General features: G+C 39.8%; 1 protein-coding gene across 3 annotated transcripts; it reads right to left on the bottom strand.

Annotated features, from left to right (window-relative positions):
- Positions 1–1048: 1048 nt before the first annotated feature.
- Positions 1049–15191, bottom strand: LOC127672796 (zinc finger protein 39-like). Of its 3 annotated transcripts, none has more exons than XM_052168166.1 (6): positions 15053–15191; positions 12410–12521; positions 11824–11919; positions 6865–6991; positions 6661–6750; positions 1049–4213 (listed from the first exon to the last, which is right to left on the bottom strand). In XM_052168166.1, the coding sequence occupies exons 3-6, from the start codon at positions 11842–11844 to the stop codon at positions 2631–2633; spliced, it is 1821 nt and encodes a 606-aa protein (XP_052024126.1). In that variant the 5' UTR covers positions 11845–11919; positions 12410–12521; positions 15053–15191; the 3' UTR covers positions 1049–2630. The 3 variants fall into 3 exon arrangements, with proteins under 3 accessions (XP_052024126.1, XP_052024127.1, XP_052024128.1); XM_052168167.1 differs by having other exon boundaries at positions 11824–11913; XM_052168168.1 differs by lacking the exon at positions 11824–11919.
- Positions 15192–27516: the final 12325 nt, after the last annotated feature.

Here is a 27516-nt window from a genome sequence, read left to right as displayed (position 1 = left end):
AAAGGGAAAGCATAGGGAGGCAAGTGGTATTTTTATTAATAAAAGGGTAAAAACATTAAAACCAGAATTGTTTATCAAAAATGCTTTCAGATGTCAATTATGTACCAGCTTCTGCATTTCAACATGACTTTATATTAGACAGAATATGAAGTCCTCTGTTGATTAAACTTTGAAAATGCATTATAAATCACCCACTTTTGGGGCAGTAGATAGCTTGTTAGTTTCAGTCTGAAATTTTATAAAAATATCCATACAACTCTATATTAACACTATATATTTAACAAAATATTAATGGGTTAGTTGTTTAATGTGAAACCATATATACTGATTTGAATCTAAAATGTTCCCCCAAAGGCTTGTATATTGGATGCTTGTTTCTTGGGTGGTGGCAATACTTTAGGAAGTGATATAAAGTTCCAGAAGACCTTTTGCTTGTCTTTTTGGGGGGAAGAGGGGATATATTTGTTTTTAATATATGTTGCTGTTGTGTATCATTAAAGAGTAAACCTTATACAGCCACTTTTTTGCTGTTTCCTATTTGTTTTAATGTTTAAAAAAGTGCTTGCTAACTAACCCTTCTACCAATCATAACCTACCTATGGTAAAGGGTCAAGTAACTTTTGACTATTTGAAGTTATGGCCTAAAATAAATATTTACACCCTAAAATTGGTTCTGTCAAACAGTTGACCAAAGCAATGTTAAGTTAAATAATACAACTAAAGTAATTTAATACTGTAAGTCTGGGATTACAGTGAGAACTATATACATAAAAAGGCTGTGTTCCTTACCTCATTAGTCGTATTTGTTACATTACATATGTAACAATTTTTCTGTACTTAAGCTGAGTTGCCTTCATTCTGATTTCTAAAACTATATAATACAGAATGTACTTATATTATGAAATGTGTTCAAGCTTGTCCACTAGATTTCAGTATAACTATCAACTTTCATTTATGTCAACCACAAATGCCCCAGATTGGAAGTCAATTTATGCTAACTGGGAATGACCATCCTGCTTGTTTATACACAACTGAATACAACTTGAAATAATATTTTTAAATCATTTATTTCCAATTAATACCCAAGTAATATGGTCAGAATGTTTTTACATTTCAGGATTTTAATACAATCCAATTGAGAGTATTTTTATTTCACCTCTTTCATTCTTTTTCAGCTTGACTGCCTTCAACTTCTCTGTGATGACCAAGATATCGGTATCTAATACAGCAAACTGAAATTTCACATTACCATCATTTCTCTTGATGTCGACAGATTTGCCATTCCATCACTGAATTGTAAAATCAAATCTTTTATTTGCTCAAATTTTTTTTGTGACACAGTGATGGGGTATTTAGAAAATGAACACAGCATCCAATAACTCCAGAAATTTTCGTTGTTTTATGCCTGGGCAAAGTAGCACATGCATTTAATCTAAGCACTCACAAGGCTAAGGCAAGATAAGCAGGACTTTGCTATCAGCCAGGGCACTTGTACCAAGACTTTATCTCCAAACTAAAGTTAGGGAGACTATACTAAAAGTGATAAAAAAAGAAATGTTCTTCCCAGTAAAGCATTCTGGACTAGCTGAAAATACCTCCAGAATTGCTTATAATTTACAACAGTTGCTGAGTATAAAATACAGAAGCAGGAGAGATGGCTCAGAGGGTAGAGATGTTTTCTGCCAAGCCTAATAACCTGAGTCTGATACGAAGAACCCACCAGGTAGAAGAGAACTGACTTTGAGGGTTGTCCTATGACCTTGGTATACATGCTGTGGAGTGCATGCACAGATAAATAAAGCCTTTAAGGTGATAATAGATGTAATTTATATGAAAGACCAGGTTATAATAATAGCAGCCAAACACTCCGTCACTGTGCTACATCCATAGCCCTAACTGCCTAAATTCAAGTGGGCTCACTTTTAGGAGTAATACTCAGTGTTAGGTAATTTCCACAAAGTTCCACAAGTTTCTACAAAACTCACACAAATGTGATTCCTATAGCATCTTTGATTCAAATGGAAGTGAGGTATAGCAACATCTACCCCAAATTGTATTGTCCTTTGTCCCCTTTATATGGTTTGTGAAGTTTAGATTCTCAGATTCTTGTAATTTTAATTGTCACTTTTTAAAAGTCTTCATGTCACCCAGGCTGGGTTTGAAATTGCTTTGTAGCAAAGGTTAAACTACAACTCCTTATCCTTTCTTCAACCTGCCAAGTATTGAGATTACAGGCATGTCCCAAAACACCCAGCAATGAGTTCCAAAGTTTGGGCCATTCCTCTCTTTCACTGGTTACCACTGGGTTCTGGTGGTATGTCAGGAAAAGTATGTAGAAAACTTTGCCCTATTTTCTCTTAAGTCATGGTGTCTTCCTCTATTGCCTGAGTGCAAGTGATCCTCCACCATAAACATCTGTCTTACGCTGGGTTAATGTACCTGGCTAAATTATTTGCCACAGTCAGTTGTGAGTTCTTTGATAAACAAACAAGAATCAAAGTTTTCCTTCACTGTTTATTCATTTGGTTTAATCCCTCGTATAAGCGGTCCAATGTACAGTAAGATCTGACTTTTGGATAAGTGCTTTCCAATCACAGGGTTTCCTTACCTGTAAGAAGAGTGTTAGATAGTTAAGTAAAGTTTGTTTTCTGGTGCAAAGCTTTCTTGCATTCTTCATATTCATAATACAATGTCTGATGTTGAGAAGTATTAGTCAGAAAAAATTTGTTAGCTTGTTTGCATTCAGAGGCTTTCTTCATAGTATGAATCTTCTGATGCCGTTTAAGGTTTGACTTATCATAGAAAGCCTTCCTACATTCCTTACATTCATAAGGTTTCTCACCTGTATGAGTTCGCTGGTGTACAATGAGGTGCGAAGTGCAGTAAAAAGCTTTCTGACATAATTGACATTCATAGCGTTTGTCACCCGTGTGAGTTCTCTGGTGTCGAGTCAGGCCTGACTTACGGTAGAAGGTCTTCATGCACTGCTTACATTCATAGGGTTTCTCACCTGTATGAGTTCTCCAATGATGACTGAAACTTGACTTACAGATAAATGACTTCCTACATACTGTACATTCATAAGGTTTCTCACCCGTGTGAGTTCTCTGATGTACAGTTAAATAGGACTTGGTGGAGAAGGCTTTCCCACATTCTGCACACTCATAGGGCTTCTCACCTGTATGAATTCTCTGATGTAGAGTGAGTTGGGGCTTTTGGCAAAAAGCTTTGCCACATTCCTTACATTCATATGGCTTCTCACCCGTATGAATTCTCTGGTGGTCAGTAAGCTCTGACTTACGATAGAAAGCTTTCCTGCATTCAAAACATATATATGGTCTCTCGCCTGTATGAACTCTCTGATGCTGAGTGAGGTGTGACTTTTGACAGAAAGCTTTACTACATTCTGTACATTCATAGGGCTTCTCACCGGTGTGAGTACTCTGATGTCTATTGAAGCTTGTTTTCCAATAAAAGCACTTGCCACATATTTTACATTCATAGGTCTTTTTCCCTCTGCGGATTTTCTGATGAAGACCCACTTCTGACTGCTGAGAAAACTCATATTCCTTCTGGACAAAGAGCTTTTCATGTTGTCCCTTATGTTTTGGAAGGTATGACTCAATAATAAAAGGGTTCCCAAAGTCACTACATTTGTAATGTTTCTCTCCCATGTGCACTGGTTCATCTTCATTAAGGTCAGACTTGTCACACTTTATCTCTGATACATCACATTCAAATGATTTTACCTTTATCTGAGCCATCTCTTTGTCAATAAATGCTGTATCACCTAAGGATTTTGCATATTCATTGAACTTATGAGTAAATGACACTGCTTTTGTGTGGAAAGATTTCCCTGGTATAAGACTTTGAAAGTAACTTTGTGAACTTTGAAACTTGTATAGACTAACATGCTCTGGATGTCTGACAGATTTTATAGTTCCATTAAGATCATCAGGTTCTTCTCCAATTTCTATCTCATCAGCATCAGTATGGAGATACACATCCTTCCACAGAATAAACTTTCTAGAACTCATTCCTAGTGAGTTCTCATTCTTTACAGTCTGATTTGAAATGTGTTTTGTGCTCACATTGCAAGCATTCCCTATTCCAGCCAACTCCTTTGATGTATCACTGTTGAGGGCAACTTGCCACACATGGCTTGCTTTGGTTTCCGGACTGGTCTTGTTTGGGGTATTCATTTTCTGGAAATCTAAAATGATAGTAAGACATATTAATATGCACAAACTGAACTATCCTAATACACACACACACACACACACATATCACAAATTCTTAATTTAATCTTTAGGCTTTACCCATCTATTTGCTTTTACATCATTTTACCAAAAATGAAAAAACTAGGAAGTTGCTAGATTGCTTACCAAAATGATATGAATTTTCTTCTACCGAACTCAATGTCATATGTGACTTCTAAGTTTAACACATATTAATGACACAAATTACTATGTATTATGTTTTTATATGTGTATACAATGGAATGCTGATCACTCAAAACTGTTCAAATACATACTTGTTTCTTTAATTTCTCTGGCTACTAAGTTTTAGCATATTCGGGTTTGATTTTAAAAGATTAAAGAAATATTTTCAATGATTTTTATTTATTAGAGCTAGGTTTACAACCTCAAATTTGATTTGTTTTACAGAAAGCTTACATGTTTATTTCACAGCCACTGGGAGTCTCACTGATGCACACTACTGTTTAACTATAAAGTTTCCCTGTTAGATCTTGTTCCTGAGTTAGCTGTTGATAACAGTAGACTATTTTAGCTACTTGACTCCAGTATTTCACTCATGAAAGTGGATGTCGGCTCGGTCAGATTTCTTCGTTATATTTTTTTTCTGATATATATTATTCACTCCAAGAATGCTACTGCTCTATCCAGAACTTGTCTTTTTCTTCTTCTTTTTTTTTTTTTTTAATGGAACCCAGAACACCAAAATTCAGTGCATAAGCATTTGGAATAATTATAATGGATTGTTTCCTTTATAAATATTCAGTAATTTCTTTATCCCATCTAAATTAATTTGGTATAATAAAGTTGGCTTACTGGTGAGTACCTTTACAGTGTTTGTTTCAAAAGTATTATTCATATTTTAAATTGATATGTACTTTGGCCAGGACACAGCAAGTAACATCTTAGTTTTTATTCCGTCTGGCCAAGAAGTCTTAAAATTTAGGATTTTTATTTGAAGATACTAATTAAATCTTTATCTTAAACGGTCTTCTAATTTGTTAAATTAATAATGGTGATAGCATGTCTATACCCTCCATGATTTGTGACTATTTCTTGATTTCATGTCTATAGTATCTTAGTATCAAAAACTGAATGAGTACCACCTCAAGGACCTCTCTCAAGTTGGATTCTGGGTATAGCACTAAGGTAAGTGCAATCTAACTGGTTTTTCTTCCAAGTCACTTTCAGACAAGAAACATTCAACTAGATTTAGTCTTTTTGACAACTGTGGGTTTCTCCTCTATCCAGTTGTCCCTAGGGCTGCCTACATTCTCCAGACTTAGCCATGTGCTTATGGCTTTGGGTTTTCTCCGCAAAGGGAGATCATTACAGGCTACCTTGTGCCTGTGTGCATATGTGTTCATTATAGTTCTGGAGGGGGGGAGAGGGTGTGGGTATGGGTTGCACTCATGTATACATTATAGTTTTGTTTTCTTTTTAGTTGCCCCAAAGACTTGGGATAGTTTATCCTTTGTTACCCTCTCTCTTTTTATTCACAGAATCATAAAACACTCTTAATCTACTGCTTTACTCTAGAACACTCTAACGCCAATTCTCTCAAATTTCACCTGTAATTGTAGCAATACCTATAATTTAATAATAGCCTTAAGTGACTCATTCATAAATTTGTATCTGTTATTAATACCCATGACTAAGACTGTGGTAGATAGCTACCTGTATATTATGTAGCAAACATGGAAAACACTCATCTCATAGTTTAATTACATAAATAAAATCAATGCCTACCTACTTCCATACAACTCAGTTTATTAGACTTTTCCTAAAATATGTTCTTTCTCTACGATCCATACAGGGAATGAATTTATAGTAAATCAAAAACAAACAAACAAACAAAAAACAAAAAAAAACAAACAAAAAAAGTATTTCAATAACAACAGCAAAAAGCAGAGTCTTCTGTGGTGAGTGTGATGGTTTGTATATGCTTGGCCAAGAGAGTGGCACTATTTGGAGGTGTGGCCTTGTTGGAGTAGATGTGTCACTGTGGGCTTGGGCTTAAGACCCTCATCCTAGCTGCCTTGCAGGCAGTCTTCCACTAGCAGCCTTCAGATGAAGATGTAGAACTCTCAGCTCCACCAGTGCCATGCCTACCTGGAAACTGCCATGTTTCCACCTTGATGATACTGGACTGAACCTCTGAACCTGTAAGCCAGCTCCAATTAAAGGTTGCCTTCATAAGAGCTGCCTTGGTCATAGTGCTTGTTCACAGCAGTAAAACCCTAATTAAGTAAGAGAGTGTACTAGACAAAAAAAAAGTCTTAACCATGAGATTAACCATCTCATTAAAGATTAACCATCTTTAGGGCTGGGACATGGGGATAAGTTTTGTTACTATATCTGACTAGTTCTCATCTTAATCCCTAACTACTATGCACTGATGTACCTGGGATGCTCTGGTGTGATGCTTCTACAATCCATGACTCAAGTTTTTGCTCCAAATTGAAGATCAACTCAGGTTTGGTCTTGCAGTGCCCTGTAAATGGAAAATATTAGAGCCAGGCAGAGAGAAGAAAGAATCTTCATTTGAGGAGATATCCCATGATGATGACAATTAGTTTAGATAGTTTATATTCCATTTTCCACTTACCCAAGAACAGCAAGTTGCTGTAGTTCTCCAGCATCACATCCCTGTAGAGAGTTCTCTGACCTTCATTCAGGTCCTGCCATTCCTGCCACGTGAATTCCACAGCTATATCCTCAAATGACACCAACCCCTGTAATGACATATTTCTCCTGAGCCGAGAGCTCATCGTTCTATGTGGATACCTGCCTTACATAACACAAAATTTGATTTGTATTCTGAATCATGGGAGAAAGAATGTTACCTACACATGAATTTATTAATTAAAAAAAAATGTAATCATCCTGTTTTCCTTAAAGATGCTGAACAATCCTTATTACTAGGAATAAATGGATTAATAAAATTCTCCTCAGGAAAGCACCTGATATAGTCCAAAGACACAAGGACAAACATATTGCTGATGTGTACAAAAAGCAGTGATGTAGAAAATAGAAAGCATCTGTTACTTACACAAGACAGAAATATCAAACGTTTTCATGGATGTGTTCTCATGAAAATGAAGCAACAGAACCCCAATTATAACGGCACAAACGACATAAGACAGGCTAACAGAACTACACAGAATACTGTGTCTGAGTATGCTCATATAATGAGTAATAATACCAATAAATGTTCAATAATTTATTATCCAGTGATTTTGCATTTAAGTAATTATAACAGTTTCATTTCAAGGACATGTTAATAGTCGATTATATACACAAGTAATTGCCCAAGGCTGGAGAGATGGTTCATCAGTTAGGAGCACTGACTGTTCTTCCAAGGATGCCAGATTTGATTCCTTACACCCACATGGTAGGTCACAACCATCTAGAACTACAATTCAGAGGATCTAATAATGTTCAAGGGCACCAGGCACAGTCATATTACATAGACAAGTGAGCAAAACATTCATACACCCATATACATAAAATTTTTAAAAATCAACCTGTTTTAAAAAAATAACTGCAGTTACAGCCAATCCTGTATTTCCTTACTAAACAAAAATAGCCACTACTGCTAGTGTCCACATAAAAGTAACTATTACCTATTTCCTAAGTTAAAGAGTCTAAAAGGAGACATGGGGTGCTATGCAATATGTAAATTAATGTGAACCAAGGTAACACTCGACATCATTAACTCTAACCTCCGATTTATAGACAGTTGATAGTTATAAGAAGAGGGACTCCAACTCTTCTCAAAGATGTATAGACAATTAGAGAGACATTCCTTTCAGTAGTGTAACTGTTTATGAGTTATCAATACTTCTACTAAGAAACCCTAACTATAGCTCACTGAGTAGGACTTGAATAGAATAGTTTCTTTCACCTATTCACTGGTGTGTTACCTGGGTGAATGGAATTTGATGCCTTCCTAAGAAATAATCACAAAATTGCAGAGTTAACATGTTCAATTGCAGAAGTATTTAACACTCTATAATGGGAACTTACAAATCCAATGAAACAGAAACAAGAAAGATTATCATTTTCACAACATACAACTAAAGTCCAAAGAGAATTCCCTGGATATTATTCCAAACAGGAGGATTGAATAAACACACTGTACATGCAACAAAAAGGCTGGGACTGCAGCTCAATGATAGAGAGCTTTCCTGGTTTCAGGGGAAGCCCTGGTTTCAACACCCAGGAATGCAAATAAATAATAACACAGCAAACTGTTTTAATTTGCTTCTGATCAAAACCAACTTAAGAGAAAAAAAATTTATTATACCTTTTAGGTTAGATATTGTCTATCATCAAGAGGTACTAAGTCAAAACCTCACATAGGAACCAGTGGGCAGGAACTGAAGCAGAGACAGCAGAGACATGCTACTTACTGCCTCTCTCCCTCTAGCTTAGTCAACTGTCTTTCTTACACAGCCCAGGCCGACTTGCCCACAACAGCACCACCCACCGTGAGCTGGGACTCCTAGAGTCAGCAACCAAGAAAATTCTCCACAGATATGACCACAGGTCAATCTAATAGAGGCAATTACTCAACTGAAGTTGCCTCTTCCCAGTCATGTCAAGTTGACCAGCAAGGATTAGCCATCATAGAAAATGGTCACACATTAAAAATATGTCCAGACAATAACAAAATACCAAATTAAAGGTACCTACTGTAACAACAAAAATATACCAACTTATCAGAGAATAAAACAAATTAAGGTTATCAAAAAATGAACAAAATTACATTAATGAACATAAAATTATATATCACAAATATACAGCAAATAAATGAATAAAGTCTATAACATATAGTATCAATAATTTTTCTTAGGCCAGTAAACTTTCTTCTTAGAAGTTAAACAGTTGATTTCAATGTTGTTATAAAAAAAAACTTACACAGTGGCAAGATAGATCAGAGGGTAAAGATGACTATCAGGAAGTCTGATGATCTGACTTCAATCCCAGGGTCCCACAGGGTAGAAGGAGAACCAACTCTCAAAAGCAGTCCTCTGCTCTCCACACACATGCCACAAACAAATAAATTCTTAAAAAAATGAACACACAAATAGCCACAGAGTGGTATAGGTTTTATTCCTATTCTTCCAAATCCAATGCTTCCCCCTGTATTAATTACCATGGGTTCCAATAAAAATTTATACAGAATGGTGAAAATGAAATTTTGTCACAGTTGTATAAGTTAATAAATAGTCAAGGTTGCAGGTGGTTCAGTTCCTGAAAAAGTCTTCTTTCTTGACATCCAGGTGACAGCCTAATCAAAGTGTCTTTCTATGCAAGAACAAGTTAATTCTCCCTTCCTCTGGCTTTCATGTCTTCAATTCTGAGGCTCAAATTGTGGCTTTGGGCATAGTAGATAAATACTCTTAAACTGTGCTAGCACCCAGCTTTTCCTCCTCTTTTGGATGAGGAAGTTCAACCATATGGTCTTAGCACCCCATACATATTTTCTCATTTAATGCTAATTACTTGATATAAGCCCTATCTTCACATATGGTTGGCATGTGGATTTGGATTATAGGCTTCAATAGAGAAGTTATGGGGGAAAAGTCAATACTTCAACTATCATAGCTCTCATTTGCCATGGCTTTATCAAAGTAAAATACTGAAGAATCAAAACATTCACATGAGCCAACCAGGAGCCTCCCTTTGCTATCTGGGTTTCCTCTGCACTGTGAATGCGGTGAAGTACAGTCTTCTAAGCAGAAGTTAGGGGTATCACACACACGTTCACATTTTCCCTTTGTCATGAGGTTTGAGAATGTACTACACAGAGAAAAAAAATGTTTTTCCTCTGGTACTCTGAATTAAAGAAGTTAATGCTCTATGCTCTTGATGACAGATTAGTATGAGCCAAAAAAAAAAAAAACAAAAAAAAAATAGTTTTTTATCTTATTGGAAAATTAATCATCAAATCATCAGAAATAAGCAGTATGAGAATACTGTTATACACCATCTTAAATGCTAATTAAAACTCAACAAATATTACAAATAAGAATGGGTACTTAAGCCCTACTAAGCAGTGTAACTCAAGCTAAGTTTTATTTATACTATTTAGGATAACAACATAATATAAGTGTTATATAGCAGTCCTGTGCTTACCATAGGGACTTAAAACAAAAATGAGAGCAGTGTATCTCAGGTACTGGTCACTGCATTTAGCAAAAGTATACGCAGTTACAAATAGACAGCATAAGCATGCCAGTTTATAATAAGGAAAGACAAACAAGAAACCAGTAGACATTTGAGGACATGCAGTACTAGAATCTAGGTATGTTTCCATCTTTTGTGCTTTAAAATAAATTAAAAGTTGCCACCTCTAGTTAAGGCAGGGGGAAAAAAAAGGGAAAAAAAAAAAAAGCTCCATAGACTAGGAATGTAGCTCATTTCCATAGCAGTGAGCTAAGATGGGTAAAGTTCCAAGTCTGACACATTTTTTTAAATCCTACAATGAAAAAGATATCAAATAAGAAATAAGAAAGAAGATTAAAAGTGATTGAACATGGGAACTTCCTGGGTCAGAGAGAGGAACAGAAGCCGAAGAATGAGAAGATCATGGTAACAAAAGACAGACTTTATTCGGAACAGAGGGGAAGAATCCTGGGAAAAGAGGAGACTTTAGGTTGAAAATGCAGTGAGGTAGACAAGGCAGTGAGAAGCCAAAGACGGCCAGTGGCCTCAGCTCGAGCAACCCAGAGTGGAAAGAGGCCAAAGACCAAAAGCATACCTACAGGCAGGCCAAGTCGCCTTGGGAAAAACAGACTGACAATGGCTACCTACACAAGAAGGGGTCCAGTGCAATCCAACAAGGACAGGGGAGGGCCTCATAAGACCCCACCTTTCCTTAAGGAGTATGGACAGTATGTAAATGTTTAATATTCCTTAGTGGTATTGCCACTGATTAAACTGCCCTTGCAGTCAATAATCCCGTAGCCACACTCATGCTAGCAACCCTACTTAATGCAAGTGGGATATATATATATATATATATATATATATATATATATATATATATACACATTAAAAAACCATTTAAAAGTAAACGAACAAACAAGAAAGAGAAGGGCTTGTTGGGAAGGAATATTCAGTGGGAAGGGAAGATGACAAAAAGACAATAGGGCATTGATCAAAGTATACTATGCATGTGTATGAAATCGTGAAATAATTTTTTAAAGTTGTGTCATTTGTATTAAATGTTAAACTCATGATACTTTAAGAACTTTGTTTTAATCATTTGGGAACAGAACGCAATGTACCACTATGCCCACTGATGGCCCAGCCTGCTTGCTGCCCTACATTCAGTAGGGAACTAAAGGCGCAAAGAGCTCTAACAGGAGCTGAAGTCACCTTGCAGGAATGAGATAGGCCACCTGGGTCCCAATTACCAGCCCATCACCCACCCCACAGAGAGAGGGAACCTGGGGCCCAGTGACCCAGTGCAGGGTTCTGGCTGGAAGACTCCAGAGCCACAAATGATTCCCACCAATTACAGACCCTGGTTCAGAACACTGACCCACACACTCACCATTTCTGGCTTCCAGGACATCGAGCGTCCTCCCTATGGAACTCCCCGCACCAGCACGTCACAGGGCAACAGAGTCTACAGCACAGCCACCTAGACCTCCAGAGTAGAGGAGACTGAGCCTAGGGACGCATCCCAAGATGGCGAGCTTCAGAGTAAAAGGCCCTAGCAAGACTGGGAAAACCTGCCCCCTATTGCTCATCTGCCTGATTCCTCAACCCAGTGCCTTCAACTGTACAGGAGGGACTGCCTTTGGGGCCCTAAGTGACAGCAGAGTCACCAACCCGTGAATGAATGAAGCCAGCCTAACAGGTACTGTGAGGTGAACACCAGTCCTACGTATACAGGTCTACATTTTTTCTATGTGACTCACCTTTCAATTAGAGGAAATGTCTACCTATAAAGTGCCTACTGTTTTGCCAATATTAGCAAAGTACCATTAAACTTTGGAATCCTGTCTATCACAGGGGGTGATAATTATCTACGCTAGGTAACAAGCCCCTTCGAATTTTTTTAAATACAAATATGATTGGGCTGGTCGGTAATTTGGGCTAGGATCAGATGGGCTCTTTTTGGTATGTGCACTTACCTGATGGTTGAGGAGGCAGATGAGCTTCCGAGGGTCACCTGACTGTTAACTGGAGCATCTTGATTCTCCTCCTCAGTGGCCTACTGTGACCCTCTACTCAGATAGCAGGGATCTGAAAGAAAGGCGAATGCACTCAAGGACCTTGATGTTGCAGATGCCAGACCGATACACTTTCCCATTCACAGCTTCACAAGCAATGTGTCAAATACTCTAGATCCAAGGTTTGGGGAACAGACCTCCCTTTCAATGGGACTGTCCCTTTCATGGACAGAGAAGTATTGACATGTTGCTGACATTTCAAAGGTCGCTACCATTCAGCCTCTGCTTGAAGAGGAAGTTTCTGCACCTGTTCCAAGTCAAGGCACTTCTCCCAACAAGTATTAAGCAGCTGACCTAACTAATTAGACTCAGGGTTATATGAGAAAAGGGACCATAAAAGTAGGAGGAGGGCCTTTTGGGGGTGCCTAAAGGGGGTGAGGGCAGGGGTAACTTGATTAAGACACACTGCATTCATGTATGAGACTGTTAGAGAATCAATAAAAAAAAAAATATTGCTGTTTGTATTCTGGTTAAAGGTGTGTAACCTTTAATGGCTGAGTCATCTCTCCAGTTCTTAAAAAAAAAAAAAAATTAAACTATGGATCCAGAACTGGAATCAATGTAGCTTGACAACGAAGACCAAGGGTTACCACCAAACAGCAACTCCCAGCACTGATCTTGATCCTCTCAGTCCTAGATAAAGAACATTTGTTCTACAGCAGAACCCAAGGAATCAGAGAGCAACAGTCCATTTCTGATTTCTCATCTCAGGTGAAATCTGAAAACACGCATAATGTTCCCATAGGCATGCCAATTATTATTTTCTTCACTTTTAGTACTTATAGGTCACTTATGATTTCTGTAGATAGATACAAATCGCTGTGCCTGGAACATCTTAACTGTGAGAGTGACCTGAAGGCATGATTCTTGAAAGCATTTCCTCTTGCTGGAATCTGGAGAAAGACACAGCTAAGTATCCTGAACTTTTTCTTTCCTTTTCACTAAGCAAAGCTGTTCTCAAGACACTTGACACTGACCCTGCAATGTAGCAAACGCATGTAGCACACTGAAAATGTTTCTAGAACCCTGAACTCCCATTCCTAACCCCCAGAAAGACTTAAAGTCTCCAAAATTCAAATGGAATCTGAATCACTATTCTGGCCCACTTAGAAATTAATACTCTCTAATGTTCTTCGGGCATATGCAACGTGAGGGCAGGGCCAAACCCGTAGCTTTTTAAACCATCCCCTTTTGTTAACTTATTTGTAAGTCAGTCTTAGGTAATATAAAAATCTTAGGGCTTGAGAACTGACTCAGTATTTAAGACTACTTGATGGTCTTCCAAAGGACCCAAGTTCAGTTCCCAGATGGCTAACAGCAACTTGTTACTGCAGCTGCAGGATAGCCAATGCCCTCTTCTGGCCTCCAAGGCTAATGGCAAACAATCACATGGGTACATGCATTTACATATAAATAAAATAATCTACTGCTAAGTTGTAGTCTATCAGTCTTACCTATGTCTTCTAAATAATATCATTTGCTCAGTTTGGCAATTAGTTTATTCTTGATTGAACTGAATTCCAGATGTGTCCTACTGTGCATAAGGTCCTAAATAAACACTTTAGTTTTCTCCTAGGTTCAGTGCACATCGCTGTAAAGTGAACACTTTGTGAAGCAAAGTGTCATCCGAACCCTAAAGCCACACTACTCACTAAATTCAAACAAAAATTGACAGTTCTTCAGGATGCCCCAGGAGTGAGCACATAAATAATCTAAAATACAATCGAACTTATGAGGACATATGTAAACATAACCAACATTAAAACAAAACTAAATTGTTATTCTCAGATACTTAGGTCTGCAAATAGTTAACAAGTGTTACATATTATTGATATATAGTAATATGCATGCTGAAACACATTCACAGAGCATTCATGTAAAACTCAATGCCTTTTTGCACAATGTTCAGGAGTCAAATGATTTCTGTTTTCCTTTCTGTTTTTGCGATATGCTTGTGATGTGTTCACAAACAGAAAAAAAATTTTAAAGTCCTTGAGAGAGTTCTTTTCTTTAGTACTCTGGAGATATATATATAAAACCTACATTACACAATACTGCATATTTGAAATGTACAATGAGGAAGCGTTAACAAAATGGAAACTGGTGTTTGAGAAAATGGGCAGAGAGGTAAATTTGAGGGGAGGGGGCGCTTACAAAGAATGAGGAGGGGTGTGGCTGGCATTCAGGATTCTAGATTTGAGGCTCGATACCCAAACGTCTATAAAAATTAGAGGAAACCAGCAGGATCACAGGAAGGGAGGAGGAACTATTTGTGGGCCACAGCTCAGATTCGTGGAAAAGCTTCACAGACGTAACAGAAAGAACCCAAACTAGCACAACCTGCAGGAACCAAGCAGCCTTCCCAGAGCTGCCCAGAGCCGGCTGAAGTCACCGCACGGGGTGGGACAGGACGCCCAGGCTCGAGCAGTCCCACAGCCCAGGGGACCCAGCGCGAACGCCCGCGAGGCCTTACTGCAGACCCCCTTCCGCAACAGCGCTTCCCGCTCGCGCGCCATCACCTCCGGGCGCCACACGCACACTCACCAAGTCCACTTCTGGGGGACGCTGGTGTCCTCCCACCATCGTCCAGCACCCACAGCGTCACCACGCCACCAAAGCTGCGCAGGAGCCTCCGGGGCAGGACTACCAAGCCCAAGATGGCGGCTCCCAGACAAAGGACGGGTGACAGCCAAAGCCCGCCCCCGCCCTCCCTCTGTGTGTCTGATTGGACACGCCTCAATTTAGAGCCTCCGATTGGACAAGACTTTGGGTCATGGCCCCTGAGTGGCAGTAGATGGCACCAATGCAGGTTCTTAGCTGCAGCTAATTTTAAGAAAGGGAGAGTTTCTTGTGAAACTCAACATATTCCTTATATTCTTATACCTAAAATCTCATAAGTTTGCGGCGCGCGCGTGAGTGAGTGTGTGTGTGTGTGTATGTGTGTGTGTGTGTGTGTGTAATAGAAATAAGATGCCAATTTTTCAAATGACTCTAATTTAGGTGATGGACCCTATATAGAAGCAGATTTTACACACACACACATACACAAAGCTTGCTATATACAGTGCCTGCCTCCACGACTTTTAGCAAGTAGGCTGGGTCACGTGGTTTGCTCAAAAGAATGGGATCTGGGTTCTATTTCAGACTCAGCTAGAGCCTTTTTTTTTTTTTTTTTTTTTCTGGTACAGCTGTGACAGTCTGAACTTTCCAAAATGTACTTGGAAAAAAATAATAATTCAAGGTAAAGGTGTTGACCAGGCCAGAAATTATACACTGTCTTAAATGTGTGACTTTTTTGTGATGAAAATAATTAAGATTTTTTTCCTTTAAGTGATACTTAAAAGAACTTTAGTGTCCTTTTCTCTTCTACATTATTTTAAATATATTTAGATCATTTCTTTCTTTCCTTTCTTCTCTCTAATTCTTACCATGTTTTCTTCCAAACACATTCCTCCTTTCATATCCCCTCCCTCTCTCCAGCTCAAATTCATGGTCTCTTCTATGTATATTAAACCTGATGAGTTATTTTACCATTTCCTCTATGTTTATGATTTTAGGGCTGATCACTCGGTTTTGGACAATCAATTAAGGTGCAGGCCATGGCCAAGGCAATTCTTATAAAAGAAAGCATTTAACTGGGAGGGGTGGGAGGGGTTGCTTGCAGTTTCAGAGGTTAGTCTATTATCATTATTGTTATCATTATTGTAGGGAGCATGGTGAAATACACGGTGCTGGAGTGGCAGCTGCGAGCTACATCCTGATCTACAGATAGAGAGGAAAGAAAAGAGCCTGGCCTGGTATCTCTTTCCAGAAATAAGACAGTGACTAAGAGTTGCTACCAAGAAGCAGGGTGTTGTGAAAGGCTTGCTGCTTGTCGGACCTTGCTGTTTATAGACTTTGTTCATTGTGGACTTTGGACTGAAAACCAAAGTGGCTGAGTGCTTTGAGTGGAGCTTGATGGGTGTTCCTAGTGTGAGCAGGAATGGTATTGCTGAGGTCAATTAGGAGCCAGCTCTAATTTCAGAGGGGAAAAAATGTTAGTAAGTAGCCTATACACCATCCTTGTAACATTTCCACAAGAGAAATGGCTGCTTTTTGCCTTTGTCCTAAAAATCTGTCTGAGGCTAATTCAAGAGTTTCAGATTGATGGTTCTGGTGTAGGAGATTTCAAGACAGCCTAATATTGACTGTACCATGCCGTTAAATCACTCTTACGCAGTTCTATAATAAAAAGGAGAAAGCTGGACAAAAGGAAATACACAATGGGCAGCCCTTCCCCATCAATCACTAACTTTTCTAAAATGTCTTAAAAGCTTGTTTTGCCTGCAGCCTGATCTCTTGAGAACAGTTTTTTTGTTTTTGTTTTTGTTTTTCAGTTGAGGGTCCCTTGCATCACAGGACTTTAGCTTATATCAAGTGAGTATAAAATTAGTCAGGGTGGGGCAGTAAACATTGGAACACTGAGACAGGATAGAAAGACAAGAAAAGTATGGGAATATGAAAAGAAAAAGTAGCCCTTCACCCAGAGTCTGATTGAAGCCTCTTGCTCTATAAGAAGCAAAAACTCCTACACATTTAACTACATTGGTGGTAAAGGCTTCCAGCATGAGACATAGAGATATTTTAATGCCAAAGGAGCTAAGAAACATGACTGTCTATGATCTTAGACAAGGATTTATTACTTTTCCCAGACATGGCCAAGGTTACCAAGCAAGATTTAAATTTGTTTATGGTAAAGAGGGCAAACTTTTAATTTATGGTAAACCTATCAAGTGTCCCTCAGAAACCACCTGGTGTTTAAGGTTGGGCTGAGTGCATACATCTACTAACCTGTGGGTGTTAATTCTCTCCTTCTACCATGTGGGTCCTGGGGAATGGACTCAGGATGTCAGACATAGGGGCATGTGCCTTTACCAACTGAGTCAGCATACCAGCCCTCAATTTAAAAAAAAAAAAAAAAAGTTAAGCTGGGAAGTGGTGGCGCACGCTTTTAATCCTAGCACTTGGGAGGCAGAGGCAGGCAGATTTCTGAGTTCGTGGCCAGCCTGGTCTACAGAGTGAGTTCCTGGACAGTCAGGGCTATACAGAGAAACCTTGCCTCAAAAAAAAAACAAAAAACAAAAACAAAAGTTAACCTCCCTATATAGGTCAGGGTTCTCAAGAGTACAGTATGTATGGAATGTCTCTATATATCAAGGGAATTGTTGTGATGACTTACAGTAGTCCAACTAATCCAACAATGAATGGAAAGCCCAAGAATCTAGTAGTTTCTCAGTCCCAGGAAGCTAGATGTTTCAGCTGGTCTGTATAAGCTGGAATCCTTAAGAAGTAGGTTCCAACAGATGTGCTGGCAAGTGCGTGCAAACAGTGGAGAGTGAGCCTTCTTTCTTCCATTGTCCTTTTGCTCCTCCTGCAGAAGGTATAGCTCAAGATTGTGGTGTTTACACCTGGACATAAGCTGTTCTTTACTTAGAATTTGCTCTGTCCCAGGCTGGCCTTGAACATAGAGATGTGCATGTCTTTGTCTCCTGGGATTAAAGGCATGTACCACTTTGCCTGGGCCTATGCTTTCCTTGGCCACTATGGCTCAAGACCTGGATCAAAAGCCTGTGTCATCCCAAGATCTAGATCAAAAGCCTGACTATTGGAGCCTCAAGATCTGGATCACAAGTGTGCCCTCCATTTCTGGATTATAGTTTATTCCAGAAATAGTCAAGCTGAAAATCAGGAATAGCTATCACTATCCACCTTTTGTCAACTTGACACAAATCATATCTCAAGTCCAAATGAAAACAATAACCAGGCCATAAATACACCTAATGTGATATAACTATCCTTTGTACAACCACAAACTCATTTTAAATTTAGAGTAGGGTCCGTGTCCCTTGAGAAACATCCGTTTAGTATCTCAACTTAAACATAATAACCATTGATATTCTCTTATTTAAGTTAAAGAACTTGAAGGAAAAGCACAAATATCTATACAAATTTATTCTTAACAAAATAAAGCAGAATCACTCATGTCACTTATAATTTTCATTTCTGCAACTGGTCATTTGGCCTTAGATTGTATTTATAACTACCTTCCTCTGCTACCTGTTCCATATTTCCTCTGCCCTCTGCAAGGACCTTAGTTGGTCTTGGTACCTTTGTTGGAGGAGTGACCCACACCTTCATTCCTGATGAATCTGTACCCTTTGCCATCCTGCCCAGATTAGGTTGTTGCAGTTCTTCATTGACTTTAATCACAGGACATGGTAGTAATAAGATATTCCCTAAAGGATCTCCTGCACTCCAGATATAATCCTTCTGACCTCCATTGTGGAGAGGCAATCCAATTTCCCCATGGTAATCTGGATCGATCAACCCTCCTAACACTGTTATTCCTTTCTTAGCCTGTTGGTTTAAGGTCATTAGAAGCCCAAAATAACCAGGAGAAGTCCAAGACCCCACACAAAGCTAGCAGCTTTCCAAGTCACTTGGACCTGAGTGAGGAATGTGCTGTCTCCAGAATCCAAATAGACACACTGAGTATTGTGGTTCTTTCTGGGTGATGGGAGATGCCAGGTGCAATAACTTATCCTTCTCCTTAGAAGGAGTATCTCTGCATGCCACACATCACTGGATTCCTAAGAGGAAAATGATCTTTGAATTTTGGTTTGATTTATTCCCCCCATCCTCTGATAGGCATATATGTTACCAATGAGTCCAACGTGGTTGCTACCTCCTGCTTGATCACTTGGTCCAAACAGCAGTGAGTAATAATCATAAAAGAGTACCGCCCCACCAGGCCTCTGTACAACTCCTTCCAAGTATCTGGTAAAGCACTCTTAAACTTGAATAGTTAACCAAATACATTTATGTATAAGAAACTCCCAATTTCATAAATCCAATTTATAATGATAAAGTCTTACTCCAGTAATTCTAACCTCTCCAAAACATCAGAAATATATCTGAAGCCATTTGGATATATGTGTATCCTTCCCTACTCAACTTGTATTGTCTACCAAGCCTCTCTCTCCCCTCAGTTCCTCCTCCTCTCTTCCCTCCAATCACTGGCCTCTCACTGCCTCAATGTGTATGGATAGGAAATATCTTGCAACACAAACAGCATAACATCATTAATATGGTACATCAATGTGATATTTTGTGGAAGAGACAAATGATGAAGATCACTTCTAACTAAGTTATAACAATTGGCAGAAGCATCAATATAACCTTGAGGATAAACTATGAAGGTCTATCTGTGGCCTTGCCAACTGAAAGCAACTTGCTTCCAGTGGTCCTTATGGACAGGTATTGAGAAATAACATTTACTAGATCAACAGCTATATACTACGTACCAGAAGGTGTGTTAATTTGCTCAAGTAAGGATACTACATCTGGTACAGCAGCTACAATCAGAATTACTACCTGCTTTTATTTTTGCTAGTCAACTGTCATCCTCCATGATCCATCTGCCCTCTGCACTGGCCAGATAGGAGAGTTAAAAGGAGATGTGGTGCATCTTTCAAGTCCTTGATGGTGGCACTAATTTCTGTAGTTCCTCCAGGGATACAATGCTGGTTTTGATTCACTATTTTCTTTGGCAGAGGCAACTCTAAAAGCTTCCATTTAGCTTTTCCAACCATAATAGCCTTCATTCCACAGGTCGGGAAACCAATGTGAGGTTCTGCCAACTTCTAAGTATATCTTTCCCAATTATGCATTCTGGAACTGGGAAAATACCACAATGTAAGTTTGGGGGCCTATGCTGGACCTTTTGTGAGGCAGACATTGGCCAAAACTCCATTAATGACCTGGCTTCCATTATCCCCTTATATTAGGGTTCTCTAGAGTCACAGAACATACGAAATGTCTTTCTATATTGAGGGAATGTATTATGATGACTTACAGTCTATAGTCCAGCTCCCTAACAATGGTCAGCTGTGAGTTGGAAATCTAAGACTCTAGTACTTGCTCAGTCCCACAAGGCTAGTTGTTTCAGCTGGTCTTCCATAGAAGTAGATTCCAACAGATGTGCTGGCAAGCAAAGAAGAGTAAATCTTCCTTCTCCCAATGTCATTATGTAGGTCTCCAGCAGAAGGTCCAGATTAGTGTGTACCACCATGCCTGGATCTGGGACTTGTTTTGTCCCAGGCTGACCTTGAACTCAGAGATCTCCTTGCCTTAGTCTTCTGGGATTGAAGGCAAGTACTACCTTGCCTGGGCCTAAGCTTTTCATAGCCACTGTGCCTCAAGATCTCCATGCCAAGATCCAAGTCAGAAATTTGTGCCTTCCAGCCTCAAGATCTGGATCACAGGTGAGCCCTCCAATTCTGGATTGTAGTTCATTCCAGATAGAGTCAAATTGACAACCAGGAATAGCCATTACTCTGTCTTAGGGTTTTACTGTTGTGAACAGACACTATGACCAAGGCAAGTCTTACAAAAACAACGTTTAATTGGGGCTGGCTTACAGATTCAGAGGTTCATTCCATTATGGTCAAGGTAAGGGGATAGCAATGTCCAGGCTAGTATGGTGTAGGCAGAACTGAAAGTTCAACATCTTCATTTGAAGAGTGCAAGACTGACTTCCAGACAGCTAGTGGTGACACACTGTACTGCCTTGTTTTGTGTGTCAACTTGACACAGGCTAGAGTTATCACAGAGAACAGAGCTTCAGTTGGGGAAGTGTCTCCATGAGATCCAACTGTGGGGCATTTTCTCAATTAGTGATTACTAAGACACACATGTACTTCAACAAGGCCACACCTCCTAATAGTGCCACTCCCTAGGTCAAGCACATACAAAGCATCACACACCCCTACTTTAACTGGGATCTCCCAGAATCATTGTCAGTTCAGAACCACTATTGAATAGACCCCCCAAAAGTCTGATTATTTCCTTTCCCCCAGTGTACAGTTACCCTTGTAAAAGGCCATCAGTCCCTCTGGAGAAGAACTGGAGAAAAGCTAAAAACAAAATTTTTAGGTCTTATCAAGATTCTTCCTCAGGAAAACCTGGCCACATTCAAGGTGTTCTTGGTCTAAAAACTGGCTCAAGTTTGGAAATTGATTCACTGGCTGAGATTGCCTTCTGCCATGATCCAATGTAGACTTTCTTTCATTTATTTGAGAATTTTTCTGCTCATACAGATCAAACGGAAATGCAATAGGCTTCTTATCTAGTTCATGCTTGGAAACACTGTGAATTAGCCAGTTCCAAAGGTCCCTACAAGTCGTACCATTATAAAATTTACCTTGCCTGTGCTGACCATTACAGGATAGGTCATTATAAACATTGTTTTGTCTACCCTGCCCATTATAATAACTACAATCACTTTGTATCTGCCAAATCAATGCCACCATCTGGTTCTGTTACTTCAGGTCCCAATTAAACACATTGCATTTAATGCATCCAATTGATCAGCAGCATCTCCAACTCTAAGGTCTGGTACAAGGAAAAGGGCAACAACTAACCCTCAAATGTGCTGGTGACCCTCTCACCATTTTGCGTCTTATAGGTTCATGAAGGTCATGTCTTCTGAGCCTTCCCATTTTGGAGGATTAGGTTTTACACAATGTGTCCACTCTAGCATTGCAATTTCCCTGAGTCTTTAAATCTTTCATCAGCTCTAAGCCAAGGAATGTCAAGGCATCTCCACCTCCTTTTCCGTAGGCCATCTTTTGATAGATGCTTTAGCCAGCTGCTCCCACTTCTGACACATTTATTAACTATGCAAGCTTCCATGTTAAACCTAGAATCTCCACTTAGTAGACCCACATCAATAAAATCAGCCTGATCTAGTTTTATCTTCCCTCCACCATTATTCCACACCCTGAAAATCTATTCCCACACATATTCCCCAGACTTCTGTTTGAATGACTTAGCAAACTCATAAAGCTCCTTTGTAGTTAGCATACTTCCTTGAGAACTGCACTTTCTACCTCTCCTCTAGGGGCCTGCTTTGCCTTGTATCAGGTTATATAGGTCTAGAGGCCTTGAGGAATATCAGTACTGTCCTGCCTGGCATTTTCTTTTTTTTTTTTTTTTTTTTTTTTTTTTTTTTTTTTTTTTTTTTTTTTGGCTTTTCAAGACAGGGTTTCTCCATGTTACAATTCACAGACCACAGGAAGCTCAAGAAGAAGGATGACTGAAGTGGGGGTGCTTGGGTTCCTCTGAGAAAGGGAACAAAATACTCACAGGAGCAATAATGGAGACAAAGTGTGGAGCAGAGACTGAAGGAAAGGCCACCCAGAGACTATCCTACCTGGGGAGTCATCCTATAAACAGTCACCAAACCCAACACTGTTATGGATGACAAGAAGTGCATACCAAAAGGAGCCTGTTATGGTTGTCTCCGGAGGGACACTGCCAGAGCCTTACAGATACGGAGGCAGACACTAGCAGCCAACAATTGGACTGGGCATGGGCTTCCCAATGGAGGAGATGAAGGGGTTTACAGCCCCATGGGAAGAACAGATGTCGGCCACCCAGACACCCCAGGACTCTCAGGGACTAAACCATCAATCAAGGGGTACACATGGTTCCAGCCAAAAATGTGGCAGAGGAATGCCTTGTCGGGCATCAGTGGAAGGAGAGGTCCTTGGTCCTGCAATGGCTCAATAGATTCCCCAACAAAGGGAAATCGAGGGGGGGATGTGGGAATGGTTCAGGTGGAGGGGCATATACTTGGAGGCGAGGGTGGGAGAAGGGGTTGAGCGTTTTCAGGGAGGGGGAAAATGGGAAAGTTTTAGCATTTGAAATGTAAATAAAGATTATATTCAATTAGTTAATTAATTAATTTTTTAAAAAAGACAAGGTTTCTCTGTGTAGCTCCGGCTATCCTGGAACTCACTCTGTAGATCAGGCTGGTCTCAAACTCAGAAATTCACCTGACTCTGCCTCCCAAGTGCTGGGATTAAAGGCATGTTCCACCACTGCCCATTGCCAGGCATTTTATTTAGAGAAAATTACTGCGGGTTTATCAGATAACGAAGAATTAATTTCCTCAGGTGAAAAGGGCAGTATTTCAAGAGGTGGGACTGAAGGTACTACTTCCTCAGGTAAGGTAAACCCTTGAGAATCTGAGGATTCATAAGTTACCAGGGGCTTCAATAGGGTCCTCCCACACATTTCCACCCCAAGTTATAGGATTCCCGTTCTTAGATGATTAATGCCCTTATTTTAACTGCTGACACTGTATGAGCCTGAGATTCAAATTTTCAACATAATTCAGGCAATCTTATAATGGGAGCTTTGGTTTGATTTTCTGTAACTTGAGCTCTAGGCCTGCTGGAGAGAAGATTCTTACTTCAAGGGCAATGAGATTCTTCACTAGAATCTAAGGCCAAATAAATTTTATCATGCATTTCATTCCTTTCTTTTATCAGTTGATCCAGAGATGCTAAGAGGAACCAACTGGCAAAATCATTTTATTTCCCACCGAACTGGAAAGTTTCTTATACCAGGTCGCCTCATCCATTGCCATTCATAATTGATGGATCAAGATAATCAAAGGCATTTACTTCTTTTAAGTTTGAAATACAGTTTCTACCATGGACCTCCAATAGTCTATAAGCTCCCAGGTAAGGGATTGACTGGCAAGATTTCAGTAGCTGGTAAATTAAAAGGTGCTGGCAAGTTATAAAGCCTATTCCAGATACTTAAAGATTCATCCTTATACTTCTATTTCTCTAGAACCAAATCAGACAACAACTTCTGTATTAGTCAGGGTTCTCTAGTCACAGAACTTATGGAATGTCTCTATATATTAGGGAAATTTATTTAAATGACTTATAGTCTATAGTCCTTCTAACACAACAATGGGCAGTTGTGAATGGGAAGTCCAAGAATCTAGTAGTTGCTCAGTCCCACAAGGCTAGTTGTTTTAGTTGGTCTTCTGTATAAGCTGGAATCTTAAAGAAATAGGCTCCGACAGATTTGCTGGCAAGTAAGTGCAGGCAGGCAAAGAAGAGTCTTCCTTCTTCCAATGTCCTTATGTAGGCCTACAGCAGAAGGTGTGGCCCAGATTAAAGGTGTGAACCACCACACCTGGATTTGGAACTTGCTCTGTCCCAGACTAGACTTGAACTCAGCAATCTGCTTGCGTCAGTTTCCTGGGGTTAAAGGCATGTACTACCTTGCTTAGATCTAAGATTTTCATGGCCACTATGACTCAAGATCTAGATCGAAAGCATGTGTCATCCCAGGTCAAGATTCAGGTTAGAAGCTTGTGTCTTCCAACCTCGAGATGTGGATCACAGGTGTGTACCCTCCATTTCTAGATTGTTCATTCCAAATATAGCAGAATATAGTAAAAGTCTATGTAGAAAGTTCCAGGATAACTAAAACTAATAGAGAGAGCCTGTCTCAATAATAATAATAATTAATAATAATAACAACAACAATAATATCCTTCGTCTGGCCTCCAGAAGAACAAACACAGATACAGACACATACTTATAAATTAAAAGAAGTAAGTGTTTTATTGACAACCAGGAATAGCCACCACACCCCCTTAATTTTACATACCCACAATGTATTTTCAGCACTCTTTCCCTTTCCAGATCTAACTGACATCACCCTATTCTAACAAGGGTGCTAGTTGCTGCCTGGAGATTTTCTGAGCTCGTTTTCCAACAGATTGAATATATGGAGAGATAGAAGAGCAAGTCGCAGGAAAGTAAACCTAAGTGCTTTATTCTTAAAGGGTGGGAAGAGAGACCCAAGCCTGAGAATTCATTCAATGCTCAATGGAAAGTGGCTGATGTGTTTTATAGAGGCCACTGACTCATCCCTTCCCCACCCCCAGTTGGCCCTGTTTAGATACCACCTACCCTTGCTGCCAGTTTCCTCACAGTGTCTTCAGTGATCAAGAAGCCACCATTTCAATGAGCCTGCCTTCAATTGCCCTGTTTGCCTACGTTCCTCTAACCCTGCTTCCCCAAATTCCTTCATTTTCAGGCCACTTCACCTCTACTGGGTCCAATTTGTGCTGCCTATATACTCATGGATGTAGGACCATCCACCGGACCGGGGCCCATGCTCCTAAAGAAATGGATTCTCTCTCCCCCAGAAGCCTTCAACTGTCAATAGCTCCTCCTCTGAGAGGGGGGTCTCTGAATAGGTAGGCCCCTGAGCCTTTCCCCTCCATTCTGAAAGGTTGACAGGCTTTCTCTTACACACAGCTGCTGTGAGTTCACGAGTGTATCTATCCTGTCATGAGTATAATGCTCATATCTTTTTGGAGACAGTGTCTCACCACGTAGCTCTGGCTGGAATTCATCATGTAGATCCTGCTGGCCTCAGTATCAGAGAGATCCGCCTGCCCTCACCTTCTGAGAGCTAAAATTAAAGCCATGTGCCACTGCACCAGGCAGTTCCAAATTTTTATGGCTCTGGGTTTTTTTTTTTTCAGCAAAGTTCACACTCCACAATGACTAGTTAATTAAAACAAATCTGTGCATAGAGTGGATACCAGGCCAGTGATGCACGCCTTTGATTCTAGCACTCAGGAAACAGAGGCAAGCCGATCTCTGTGTGTCAGAGGACAGTCTGGTGTATGTAGAAAGTTCCAGGACAACTAAAACTAATAGAAAGACCCTGTCTTGATAATAATAAGAACAACAACAATAATATCCTTCTCTGGCCTCCAGAAGTACAAACACAGATACAGACACATACTTATAAATTAAAACAAGTAAGTGTTTTAAAAGTAAACATATGGAAATTTGAAATAATATCAACTAAGGAAGCATATCAAAGATCTAAAACAGTAAAAGGATGGAAGTACTTGAGACAAATATTTGAATGAAGGGTGTTTGAGCTTTGAAGTAAGGCAGGGTTCATCCTGAGTCCAGTTGTTTAACAGCTGTGGTTTCAGATAGTGTGTGTGTGTGTGTGTGTGTGTGTGTGTGTGTGTGTGTGTGTGTAGATACTGTACTTTTGCCTGAGTACGCAGGAAAGCTTGAGGCTGATTTCAAGTGTATTCCACTATAATTCTCTACCTCTTCTTTTCCTTTTATTCTTTCTTTCTTCCTTTCCTTGTGTATATGTGTATGTGTGGTGGTGGTGGTGGTGGTGGTGATGGTGGTGATGATGGTGGTGGTGATGGTGGTGGTGGTGATGATGATGGTGGTGGTGGTGGTGGTGGTGGTGATGATGGTGGTGGTGGTGGTGGTGGTGGTGATGGTGGTAGTTTGAATGGGAATGGTCCCATTGGCTCATGTATTTGAATACTCAGTTATTAGGGAGTGATGCTACTTGTATGGCCTTGTTGTAGTGGCCTTGTTGGAGGAAGTATGTCACTAAGGTGGGCTTTGGGGTTTCAAAACCTCAAGTCAAGCCCAGTGACTCTTCCTGCCACCTGCAGATCCAGATGTGGAACTCCTGGCAGCTTCTCCATCACCATTTTTATCTGCCTGCTGCCACACTTCCCACCATCAGTAATAGACAAATAATGGATTCATCCTCTGAAACTGTAAGCACGCCTCATTTAAATGATTTCTTTTGTAAGAGTTGGCATGGATATGGTGTCTTTTCACAGAGATAGAACACTGACCAAGACAGCCAAGGTCTCTCACCACCTCCACAGCACTAGGAAGACATGCGGCTTTTTGCATGGGTACTAGGAATCCAAATGCCAGAGTTAATGCACAGGTGGCTAACACTTTACCCACTGAGCCAATTCATTGGCTGACCTACTAGTTATGTGCTTTAATGGATACTCCCACTTAAATAGAAAATCTGATCCCCAAACTTTGAATCTAGACTGGTCTTATCTTCCGTGGATCATGCAAAACTGTAGTATGAAAGTGCGTTAGTTTGGTATATAAGTAGGAAATGTTTTGAGGAGTCATTTTCCTTTCTAATTCTTGAATCTTATCATCTCCATGAGAACAAGTCCACAGTAACCTACTAGAAAATGAAATGTTGTTTGGAGGAAAATCAACTGGTATCCCCATTAGCAACCAATTCATCATCTGCAGCTGCGTCACTCAGTCAGGTATCAGATAGCTGTGCAC

Source organism: Apodemus sylvaticus, chromosome 22, assembly GCF_947179515.1.
Source record: "Apodemus sylvaticus chromosome 22, mApoSyl1.1, whole genome shotgun sequence".
Taxonomy (NCBI): domain Eukaryota; kingdom Metazoa; phylum Chordata; class Mammalia; order Rodentia; family Muridae; genus Apodemus; species Apodemus sylvaticus.
This window is presented reverse-complemented; position numbering and strand designations above follow the sequence as displayed.